The 12731-nt window shown below is 39.5% G+C and overlaps 1 protein-coding gene across 1 annotated transcript; it reads right to left on the bottom strand.

Annotated features, from left to right (window-relative positions):
- Positions 1 to 546: 546 nt before the first annotated feature.
- LOC139938658 (uncharacterized) lies at positions 547 to 8989 on the bottom strand. Its single transcript, XM_071934264.1, has 6 exons — positions 8688 to 8989; positions 8302 to 8429; positions 6762 to 6927; positions 5840 to 6112; positions 5003 to 5040; positions 547 to 4248 (listed from the first exon to the last, which is right to left on the bottom strand). The coding sequence occupies exons 1-6, from the start codon at positions 8876 to 8878 to the stop codon at positions 3410 to 3412; spliced, it is 1635 nt and encodes a 544-aa protein (XP_071790365.1). The 5' UTR covers positions 8879 to 8989; the 3' UTR covers positions 547 to 3409.
- Positions 8990 to 12731: the final 3742 nt, after the last annotated feature.

Below are 12731 nucleotides of genomic sequence, written 5' to 3'. Positions count from 1 at the left end.
TTTTTTTGAACGCTCACGCGATGCTGTTTGTTCAACTTACAAAATGGCCGCACAAACACACGCTGTGAGATAGCTGTTTTGTCAACTTAGAAAATGGCCGCCTGTCCGCATACCGGGGCGCGTATATAGGCCAGTGCGCCCTCTAGTTCTTATATATAACTCTATGTGGTGTAGTATGACAGCCTGTACGCCAATTGGTCAACCAGTGTGCCCCAAACTCGTACACCAACAAACTCGTACATACGACAAGTCGTAGACACAAACGTGTACGCATATCTACGTGTACATCGCCCAGTGTTTTTTTTTTTTTTATGGAAGCTAAAAAAGCACTAACAGCGGGAACAATTCTTTCGAAATTAATCTATAATAACACATACAATAATAAACTATTCCCACTAGGGAAAAACTCGTTAATAAGGAAGTCAACACAGGAAATCAACTCGATTTGCAAGCATCGGGTTCTATAATGCAGCTTTATTTGAATTCAATGTTTAATTATCAACTACATTTTTAAAGAATTCGCCGTTATCAGAAACCTGTTTCGGATTTTGTAAACAATTAGAGTAGACAACTTATATAGGCGATGTTTAATGTAAAGTTTAACACTGAGATAATTTCTTATAAATCTTGGAATTTAACGACCAATTTGAGTGTCGGACTGATTCGCCGGGGTCAGATGCAATTGTGACGGCATGCAATACTGTCCGCTCCGGACACTTTTGCATATTCAATCGTGTCCGGGGCTATGCAAAAACCGTCCGGAGGACATGTACATATCTGTACTTGTATGTGCGCGCGTAAGCGAGCGTGCGTGCGTGCACTGAACCTACGTACATGCAGCATATATTTGCAGCGAATACCCAAGGGCCAAACATTTCCCATGTCATTCACTTAGCTTGTAAAAAAATGGCGAACGTGTTCCGTCGACCAAGGGCTTTTAATTTACTGCAAGGACGGTTTTGCACGGGGCGGACACAACTACATATGCAAATGTATCCGCGCGGACACAATTGCATTATGCAACAGCGTCCGGGCGGACACGATTGCATGCAAAAACGTCCTGTGGATAGTATTGCATAGAGGACATAATTGCATGCGACACCGGTACGCAATCACGATATTGCATTTCTATGAAGAATAAACACTTCAATGTTATGTAAAATTGCACTGCAACAAACCTGTTGATTTAAAATGACACCATGGGTATTGGTTGCCAGAAGAATCTAATTACATCATAGGGTGTTACAATAGCACTAATTTCTGCAAAACAATCAACTTTTGTTAGTTTAACACACTATATGTTGATTTTCTGTTCGGTTTGAGACAACACCCAAGATGTCTTAACACCCCAGTTTTTGCAGTGCGGGGGCCTTTGTCTTGACATCCGTGCCCCCACCCATCCTACCCCCAGTGTCCCCACTTGAAACCTGCCGTCGATTTCACAAAGAGTTAGGACTCGTCTTATCTAGAGTTAGGACGAGTAACTCGTCCTAACTTAGGATTAATCTTAAGGTCTGCATGCTACAGTGCAGGGTTGGGACTCGTCCTAAGTCCTAAGATTAGTCTTACTTTAGGAAGAGTTTTGTGAAATCGACGGCAGCAGGTCTTACATTTTATAAGTTTTTTTCATTTACACGCATACAATTAAAATGTTATGGCTTTATACAAAAAGAAGTCAATCTATTATGAAAAGAGCGCTGAATAGGTTATTGTTAATAATTAAATTTAAAATGGAAACTATAGTTTTAATTGGACGGACCAAACTTCTACCCTAGTATCGTCGCATGTCACCAGCTAGCTGCAATGTAACTTAGCAAAATACATCCATTCGTTTTCTATGGGTTGTTCTCTGACCCTGTGAACTGTTTTATACATAAATTTTAAATATTTTAATTCATGCATTACTGATCATAATATTTTTATTTTGACTTATAAGTTTGACTGTTATTATCAATAAATTAATGCAACTTATACTGATTATTATTTTTGGTTAATATAAATAAATTGCAATTCCCTGTAGCCGTTCTAATTAAGTTTTATTTTAAAGGGAAGATATTTACAAACAAATAATATACAAACTCAAAATAAACATGCCTGAAAAAAAATGCAGTAAATGCTAGTAAAAACTTTTTGGTCCAGCTGTAGCAGTAGACATAACTATTTACAAAACTGCAAAATAATCATTAAAGGGGCTGTCTCGTCGTGATCATGACTTGGGTCTCGGCTTGGAAACATGACCTCTCACCATGTAACTACACGCGCGCGCGTTGACGTCACACCACAAACAAAAGCTTCAGAGGACCTTTTCGAAACGACAGCTTCGGCTTTGGAATCGGCTTTAGGATAGCTTGGCCCCGTGGTCACTTGTTTTGAACATTGCGCGTGCTTTGTGTACGTGCTTATATGGCTTCAGACGAGAGAACGGAGCCTGAAGCCGAAAGTCGAAGCCGTGGATTCAAAAAGGGTCAAAGTGTTCCATCGTTATTGCGCGCGTTTATTACTAAACCATGAGAGTTCAGAATTCAATATCTGGCCACCACAGAGTCGACGTGATCCAGACGACATAGCCCCTTTAAATTACTAATAAATCAGCCAATATCGAAAGTACTGTGTACAATGTGGTTTTAGAAATCAGCCAACATCGAAAGTACTATGTACAATGTGGTTTTAGAAATCAACCAATATCGACCGCCATTTTGATGAGAAGCGTTGTAAAAGTGCACTTGTAAACACGCTGTGCACTACTCTCAGCTAACGATAACCTTTCATTTAAAGATGGTGGTCAATGACGTCACGTGTAAACCGTCTATATTTGGGATTTAGTGCACATGATGTTTCAAACCAGGCAAAAATGTACGCTGCACAGTATTTACAAACAAGGAATATAACTTCCAAAAATGCGGGTCCAAGACATTTATCAAGCAAGATAATGCCAGTTGATTTCAGTTAGTATAATATTAAAGGTTTTAAGTGGTAAAGGCACTGGACACTATTTGCAATTAATCAACGGGGGGCTTTTACTATAGTATAACATAGGAGCTAAACGACCCCCTCTGAAGTAAACTAGTTTTTTGAAAAAGGGGTACTTTCTCACTAAGTTACTTATTACGAGAACGACTTCAGGCCTGAGGTATTTCACATGCGTCGATAAGCACACAACTTACGCAATACGGGCGGTTTTTTTTATTTATTTTTTTGCAACTTCGATAACCAATGAAGCCTAACTTTACAGATTTGTTATTTGATGCATAGTGTTGATTTTGACATCTACCAAACATGTCCAGTGCCTCAATGGGTTTTGTTCGTGTACCAGTAGTTCTTTCAGAAACTATCATTTGTAAAAGTAAAAACATTAAAAAAAAAGAGTTTTGCTAGATTTGTTATTGTTTGTTAGAGTTTACATGAGACCCTACTTTTTATTCACCAACTGCTGATAGTCGTCATGGGCCACGGTTGATGACATGGCGCCCTCCTTTGACCTTTTCTCTCCCTTTCTGTCTAAGTGGTCGTATGGCTGCGAGGGGGACGTGACGTCACCGCCGGCTGCCAAACCAGGACTCTGGTTTATTACAGGAACCTCGTACTCGGAGCATACCTTTTGAGATTTGGGCTCCACGGGTTGGACCAATGGGTTGTAGGTGTTATCGGGTTGCACCCCTGTCAGCGAGGTTGTATTGTGACTTTCTGAAATGGGTATCTTTGCATCTTCGCATCCAGATTGCTTCACGGGGGAATTTGGTTCTGCAAAAAGGATCAGTGGTAAGTAGGTACCGGGGTCCCTCTTGGTCGGCGAGTCGATCGGTGTAGTTTCTTTGAAAGACACAGCAACCTCGTTTCCAAATGGTTCAGATCGTGACCGTGGGTCTCCAGTAAGCACCAATGGAGTGTATTCCTTGAGGATGTCCGCTGTAGCCTGCGCTCCTGTTGACGAGTCAGTCATCTCGTTCCCATCCGAGCGTCCCACTTCATCGCCCCCATCATCCCTATTGAGCACAAAGTATGACGGGCCTTTGGCATTGCCCATAGATGCCTCGGGTTCCTTGGTAGCTGGCATCTTCCTTTGCCCGTCTAAGACAAAACGGGGGTTCCCCTTTCTGTGAGTATCCTCACCTACGGAACAGTAAGTGGGACCATCTTGATCAGGCTCTGCCTTTGCACCAAGCATCGCTGGTATGTGGTCTTGTGCGTACGAATAATCCATGCTACTGTTGCGTACCGGTAGTTCAGGCGGTAGTACTCTCGTACTGCCTATTATGATAATTTTAAAAATAAAAAAATAGAATTAGCTGTTGCAAACATGGAACCAAAAGGACTGATGATATCAATGCAAAAACATTGTTAATGTCCTAACGTTTCGACCAAAGCAGAGTCTTTCTCGAAGGCTTGAAGGAACACATTGCCTTGGATCGGTCGGGTTGGTCTTTGAAAAGCGTTTGTAACTGTTTGTTATAAAATGCATATGGGTAGAAAGATGTTGTAAAAGTAGAATACAATGATCCACACAAGTTTGCCTCGAAATTGCGTGGTTTTCCTTCTACTGTGCGAACTAGCACGGTCGGCCATTTATGGGAGTCAAAATTTTGACCCCCATAAATGGCCGACCGTGTTAGTCGACGAGGTAAAAGGAAAACCACGCAATTTTGAGGCATGTTTGTGTGGATCATTGTATTCTACTTTTACAACATCTTTCTACCCATATGCATTTTATAAAAAACGGTTACAAACGCTTTTCAAAGACCAACTCGACCGATCCAAGGCAATGTGTTCCTTTAATAACAAGACAACAAACATGAACCAAAAGTTTATAAACAAAAGGTTAGAAAAAACTGCATATTATACAGGTACGGATATTGACATCATTACACATTTTTCTTAAGTAGGTCTATTCTTTTACACAATGTTCTTCGCAAAAGTCTATTAAACTTCTCAGATTCCGTGTAAAAAGACATTAGCGACAACATTCATCGTGAACTATTTGGTAAACTAGATCTACACTACTTACTTGTTTCCGACTCGACGCTTGACAAACCAACTGGGTTCCTTTAAAACAACAAAAATAATTACAAACTTTAGTAACTTTAATTGTGGTTGATTATTTAACTTAGTCCTTCCATAAACAACTGAACAACTACACAGAGCGCCCTCTGTGGGCCATATGCACCTGATGTAAAACTAGCTTATCAAAGTGCTCCGCAAACAATCACTTGAGCCTACCTTTTACTTTGAACAAATGCAAGGACAGAGTTATGAATTCGTGCAGAAAAAAATGCTCAGGATTGTTTTGGGAAAATTTGCCGAAAAAGACGTTTCAACATACTACTAGCGAGCATATTGGGTGTTCATTGATTTATTAATAACGATTAAATTTACTTCTTTCTCTTCTTCTTGTTTCTATAAAAATGATATTTTGTTAATGCTCCGCATTTTCCTTGTAATCAATCCGTTTTCAAGAGAGGTCTGTTTTATCCGTTTGGTGTGAGATAGAATTCACGAGCAGCTTCAAATCTGATAAATTCCTAATCGGAAGTTAATCTTTGTTTTCTATATAGGCTGTCGTTGTCGTTAGTGTTGTCGTTGTCGTGTCTTTGTCGTTGTCGTTGTCGTCGCCGTCGCTGTCGTCGTCTTCGTTGATGTTGATGTACAAGTTTCCTGGTTCTGTTTCTGTTATTGTTACTGTTGCTGCTTTTCTTTTTTTCTTTTTAGGTTTTTTTTTTTACGTAATACTTTTCCGTATCTTTCTTATAACAATATCCAAAACCAAATCTAAATCAACATTCTTTATATCATAGTGTTGGTATAAATAGTACAGGAAAAGGTGGAAGACGGCAATGAAACTTACGACGCTTGCTTCACGAAGGACGGTAGTCTCCCTTGTGAGTGAAGGTAGAGTACCACAGCAGCGACGATCACAAATAGGAGTAAAACAGCAAACATAGTCCCAAAGACAATACCTACTACGTTCTTTGGTTGATGATCAGCCGTCTTGATGGGTTCTGCAGCTGCACTGGCTTGTATTGTAGCGGCTTGAGCTGTGGTGGCTTGTGATGTAGTGGCTCTTTCTGTAGTGGCTTGTGGCGTTGTGGCTTGTAGCGTGGTGGTTTGTGGGTCACATCTTAACGAAAAGACAAAAACTCTGAACTCAAGTATGTGACTAAACTCATCTACCTATAGTAACTTTTTTAAATCATCCAAATGCTCGCCTGAAAAGGAAACTTGTAACTACAAGTCATGATTTCAAGTTGTGTTGCTCTATAATTTGTCACTCAAAGTCGATCGAAAATCTAGAGATTTGTTCAACACTAGCAGTTGATTAACGGCAATAGAGAAGCGTTAGAGGGGGACAAACATGTCATCATTTACAAGTCATAACTAGAACTTATGTATCCTGATTGGCACGAATTAGCCGAATGAGTTATAGCATTGCTCTATGGTTATATTATCTTACAACAATATGAATTAGCAGGTCATAATAATAGGCAGTCGCCGCATGCGCTAACAAAAAAATAAGTCATATAATGACTGAAACTAGTTGTGTTTATGAGATACATATCATATTTATAGGTTTATGAAGGGTATGATTGTGGATTGCAATAATATAAAGTAATACAACATTAAACATTAGGTAGTATTAACTAAACTACCTTCCCCCGCAATGTCCCTTTATTAAACTGTTCCGGACACCAGCGCCACCCCGACTCGACCGGTCAGAGCAAATCACCATTTATACTGACTACTGAGGAAATTTGAGTACTAGCTTTTACCTGGTATACGGCGAACCAGATCCACTCTGACAGATGCAGAAAACTGGCAAGGCATCCCTGGTGTACACACATATCCTTTTTATGTCCCCACTAATGGTTTCCTCGCAAACGTCGGCATTGCTGTAACCACAGATTTGTGTTTGATTTCCGCTGCAGAGGGAAGTAGCTTTACAAGGAATTAACAAATGCATTGTTATTGTGAGTTGAATTTATCCAGAAATACTTGAGAATATTTCATAGTGAGTATACGATTATTCATTTTGGTTTATAACACCCATGTACACCGATGTGTGTGAGCACTGTATACTCAGCATTTTCCCGAGTTCTGTTGAAACTAAATCACAGGCATATTACTCGGGTGGGATTCGAACCCACGATCTTTGCAACTCTAGAGCAGTGTCTTATACCAACTAGAGTATAATTTCTATGTTCATTCAATATGACCAAAACAGAATATTCAGGTGAGAAGGGGGGTCACATGCATTCCATGGATACCTTTTTCTAACTTACTTCTTTTACAATCCTTTTTGGCATCAAGATAAAGAAATTTGATGTTCACCCCCCCCCCCCCCCCCCCCCCAAAAAAAAGAAACAAGTTTGGCGGCCATGTTGGCGGCCATCTTGGCGGCCACTTCGGCGGCCATCTTGGCTTGCATTGTACAGTTTTTGTATGCGAATTCGTACACTCATAGGTTTAGGTGTCCAACACGTGAATAGATATGAGCGGGAAAATTGTATGGATAACAGTGGTGTTAAAATTGTTCCTGATAATGACATAGGTAATTACCAATCATGTTAGCTTATTTTCAAAGCAACAACCATTCAACCGATCAGCAAATCCAGTAGCAAACCAATCCTTCAATAAGGTTAACTACGAACTATAGAGGCCATTGTCGATTGGTTTAATGGTTTTGGTGGTTTACTTACCGATTAAAAAAACACTTCCCTTTTGTTGCCCCTAAAGTTTTGAATAGAATAGGCTCCCTCATCTCTGCGCTCTGCTGATTCACTTCATAGTTTCAAGAAGCATCTGAAATCACACATGTACCCACAGTGTATGCTTGGTTGTTTTAAAATGCAATTTAATATCATGGTTGCCATAATTATTTCTTTTGATGTTTATCATCATCACAAACCGCTGTAATAATGATGAAATAGCGCCATTGTATATTGACTAATTGATATAATGTTTGATTGGTTGATCTTGGTTGGCTTGCTGATTGAAAGACAAACTGATTGTTTGATTGGCTTGTTATTTGAATTGCTGAATTTGGTGACTGGTTGATTGGTAGATTTGTTCATGTTGTGACTGCTTGATTGGCAGTACCAGGTGCTAATAAAACATAGGATTCGAATCTTGTTGGTCTAATTGGTATGGCACTGCTCTGAAAACTACAATGTCGAGGGTACGAATCCCACCCGAGTATTGTGACTTTGTTCACATGACTCAAAAAGAGTATACAATGCCAACACACATCAGTGTGTATGTGTAAAACCAAAGTGAATATTGCTTAATTTTTTGATCAATTTATAAACATACCCGTGTTCCAACATTGGGCGTTGCATGCATTAGCATGGCAGATCTGACTGCACAGTGAAACTGGCAACTGTTGGGCATGTTGACAATTTAGTCCATCCAACTCCAGATTATCTGACTCCCATACGCATCTTCGATTTAATAAATAAACAAAAGATTATGGCATCTTCGATTTAATAAATAAACAAAAGATTATGGCTTTGCAAAATATATTGTTCTGTGCACTCAAGAAGAATAATTTTCAACGCTGTAAAAAAAGTGTGTCAATATTCCACCACCCCCTTCGGTTAAGAATGATCTAAATGATTTTACGGTCAGATCATAAAGTCCTCATTGTTAGTATGTTTATTAGCACAACAACAACTACACATGGCCTTCTAAGGACTTACCCCGATCCACAGAAATACTCAATCATTTGATGACGATTCTCCTGCAGTGCTTCTGGAAGTACAGATCCCGGCTGTGCAGTACAAATGCCACGTCGTTCATGAGTATAAAACATCAACACGATGAACACTTTCAAACTGAGTACGACTGTCCTCGGTCCGAGTCCCGTCTGTGCCGTCCACGCCATTGTCATTATATCTGTGGAGTCTTTGTTTGGTACCGGTTATACGCCACTCACTGATTAAAATCTGTTCGTTTAATCAAACACCATCCACCATCAACTAGTACCAATCTGGTGTGTTCAGGTCACTCGATATGCTATTAAACCTAACAGAAAGGCATACATCCATGCAGTAAACTTTGTTTACTTCATCTGTCGCAATCTCCAAAGATCTGATATTATTTCCGGGTTTGAGACCAGGCCCAATGTCATTGCTCTGCTTACCGCCGAATTCTGCGCTTACGGTCACCGTTCTCCGCTCACGTGCAAGCACCGATTGCTATTTGGGCCGATTTCATAGAGCTGCTTAAGCAAAAAATGTGCTAAAGCGCGAAAATAGCTTGCTTATTTTACACATGTTACTGGCCAATAAATTCATGCCATATACATTGCTTGTGACTGGTATTTAGCTGTTGTTTACTTAGCCTAACAATTGAGTGGAGTCTTGCAGGTAATCTGACTTTACTAAGCAAGGATTTTTGCTTAAGCAGCTCTGTGAAATTGGGCCCAGGGCACCATGTCAAGACTCTGCTTATCGCCGAATTCTGTGCTTACGATCACCATTCTCTGCTTATGCGCAAGTGCCGAATTTCTGCGCTAGCTTGGTAATAAAGCGAAGAATGCCTAAAGTAACATAGAGTGTGCGTACGAGCATAAGCCACAATTCCTCGCTAACCCGTAAATAATACGATTGACGTAAGCGCACAATTCCCTGCTTCTGCAAGCGCCGATTCTTTGCTTACGGTAACCAGAACCATGACATTGTGCCCAGGCTAGGGTTCTATCCAAAAAGTGAAATGTCACTTTAAACAAAAATAGTTTCTCTTTGATTGTTTGAGGAGTTCCCATTTTGTAACTTTCCACAAACACAACATGACTCAACAACCTTGAAAATTTCCGCGAGGTCACGTTTCAAAGAACGCATCACAAATTGCCGTATTGTTTTATCAGGGAATCTATTTGGTGCCAGCAAGCGAAATAATTAACGGCAAATGGAGTGAGTTCTCACGGGTCTATTTCTTCGCCCCTGACAATTTTTCAGATGGGGACTTGATCCTGCATGGTATTGTTCTAGTAAGCATGCACTCTAAACGCCCGACAAATGCAATTAACTCATAATACATGTTGTATTGATCATTATTCATTACTTATCTTTATTTGTATGTGTGAAAGTATGAATAGAAATAAAACAAACGAGCAAACGAGCAAACAAACCCACCGAGTCAGAATGTATGCGGTTAAGGGTTCCAGCTATATAAAACCTTGTGAGTGTCTTTAAAGGTATGTCGTTTTATAGATAGGGTAATTTTACCAAATAATTTTGAATTTAAGAACAGCTTTATGCATAAAGCAGATCTCAGGTTTTTGAATGCACACAATTCTATGCAACAATAGGGTTTTTATTTTTTCATTATTTCCGTAAAGGCACTGAACATTATTGGTAATTACTTAAAATAGTTGCTAGCATAAAAACTTAATTGGTACAAAGCAATGGACAGCTGTTGATAGTACAAAACATTATGAGAAACGGCTCCCTCTGAAATAACAGAAAGAAGTTATTTTGTCACAAAAATTTTTGAATTGTGTTCGAGACCTCAGCTTAGGTCTCGAATTCAAACATCTGAAAGCACACAACTTGTGCGACAAGGGTGTTTTTCTTCCATTATTCTTTCGCAACTGCGTCGACAAATTGTGTAAAGATTTTCACAGGTTTGTTATTTTATGCATATGTTGAGATACACCAAGTAAGAAGACTGGTATTTGACTTTAATACCAACTATAGTGTCCAGTGCATTTTAAAACTTTTAGTCTAATTTATTCTGAATGTTCACACGTTTTTTATTGTATGAATGTGTTAGGATACAGTTAGTGAGGATACTTGTCATTGGCAAACATCAAAAACGTACCCTGCCGTTAAAAAGATTTAGACACAAAAAGGTGCGGAAACAAAACCTAAAAAAACAAGAATCATTATTTTACGAAAACGTGACCATTATTTTAGTCCTAAAATGAACTTTCCCTTTCAGTGAACTGTTTTTGTTTCTGGGGCCAGTGGACTCTCCCAAAAGGAAACCGACGCTGACAAACAAAACACCTTATTTCTTGCACAAATAACGCAATAAAGTAATAGTTCCGCATAGCCTTCGGACTGACAGATCAAATTACGAAATCATTTTTTAAAGATGGGTCATCGTTTTTTTGTTTTTTTTTAACGTAATGCTGCTGATTTAAAGGAATGTTACATAATTAATTGTTGAGAAATAAAAACGTCGAAGATCACAGATTTGCATAAAATTACACGGTTTAATGATGACTAGCGGGATGCCGCGCTTCGCGCGGCACCCCGCTAGGATATAAAAATCCTTTACACAAATATTTCGAAATGTGGGTGAGGGTGTTATACGCCTCTCTCAATATTTATGCATGGCGTCATAATTCTAACCCAAAATGAAGCTATTTCGCACGTCCACCACTACTTGCAGTGGCTGTACCCACCTCGTACCTTATGCATCTAGAAACTATAAGGCTCCCCCGTGATCCTTATAGGGGTCTAATATGTTGGGCCTCCCTAACGTTACACGTTTTTCAAATCAGCGTTGATAGGTGAAACTGACCGTTAGCCAGCAATAACTAAAGTTTCTTTTGTACTACACTACCAAAACTTTCTCCACACACTCAATATACATTCATAATGCTTGCATTTCCTTTTTTAAAAACATCGTCAAAAATGACATTTTTACGTCCCACGATACATAGCGTTGCTACAGCACTATAAGTAAAGCGAGTTTTTGGAACATGCTGTGTGCCACAAATCTAATTTATCTACTGTTTTTTTTTCGGGGGGGGGCGGGGGTGGTAAGAGCGTAGGCCTCTTTTTAGTTTACTCTCATCTGAATTGGTCTTGTAAACTTTCTGGTCAATAGGCTGCATGTATAACGGGAGCACTTAACGTGAACGTCAAAAAAGTGTTTTGCAGGCAGAGATGCCAAGTCCAGAGGCTAGCTATGTGTGAGATTTTTCAAAGCTCAACCCCCATCCCCCGGAAAAAAAATTGCCAGTTTAAGAAGGCCTTTTTAAATCGCCGCTCAACCTTTTTTTTATTTTTTTATAAATAAATAAAACAATGTGAAATTTAATTGTGGACAAAAAGTGTTTCAAAGTGCATCAAAAGCCTCCTCAGAATAATTAAAACTCACTTGAGGTACACAGGAGATGTTGATGGTTAATGTGGAGGTTCGATTGTGTCAGATTCTATCCTTCCAAACTTGAAAAAAATAGACTAAAAATGATGTCCAAAATCAATCGCTCACTTCTTCTGCCTGTTGTGTCTTCGCTAGTGGAGCGCATTTCAACGAATTTGCTAAAAGAATCGGAACAAACTTGTGCGCAATAAGCGTTTTGCGCTCTGCCGAATTTGAGCTGAACCTACTGGATGAGCAAAAGCGTGCGCAATCTGCAAATTTGCGCTCTGTTTGTACAAATTTTGTACAATAAATGTCGTTAATTTTTTTCCCAATCTCGCCCCAATAATGGTTGATGTGCGTGTGAGCGTGAGACAGAGCCCAAATGCGTGAGTCTCACGCCTAATGCGTGAGACTTGGCAGGTCTGGTTTTGTTTTATTGTCACTTTGGGCTTATTGCATCTCGCGAAATTTGAACGACAAACGACACAATTTCTGACCGCGTTCATGTTCACGCTGCTCTAGGAACAAACCTCCATACATCCATATCTCTGGAACCCTATATCGTACAAACTAAATAAAAACGATAAACTCGTCCCCACTCCTTAATTTTCTCTAACTTATTTCACTTTCAGAAAGCATGT

The sequence above is a fragment of the Asterias amurensis genome, chromosome 6 (assembly GCF_032118995.1).
Source record: "Asterias amurensis chromosome 6, ASM3211899v1".
Taxonomy (NCBI): domain Eukaryota; kingdom Metazoa; phylum Echinodermata; class Asteroidea; order Forcipulatida; family Asteriidae; genus Asterias; species Asterias amurensis.
This window is presented reverse-complemented; position numbering and strand designations above follow the sequence as displayed.

Bases quoted from the DNA above. Each gene is read 5' to 3' on its own strand.
- LOC139938658 (XM_071934264.1), bottom strand. From the start codon at position 8,878: ATGACAATGGCGTGGACGGCACAGACGGGACTCGGACCGAGGACAGTC. The intron at 8,430-8,687 runs GTAAGTCCTTAG...ATTAAATCGAAG, and splicing joins GAGTATTTCTGTGGATCGGG to ATGCGTATGGGAGTCAGATA. The intron at 5,041-5,839 runs GTAAGTTTCATT...GTTGTTTTAAAG, and splicing joins TCCTTCGTGAAGCAAGCGTC to GAACCCAGTTGGTTTGTCAA.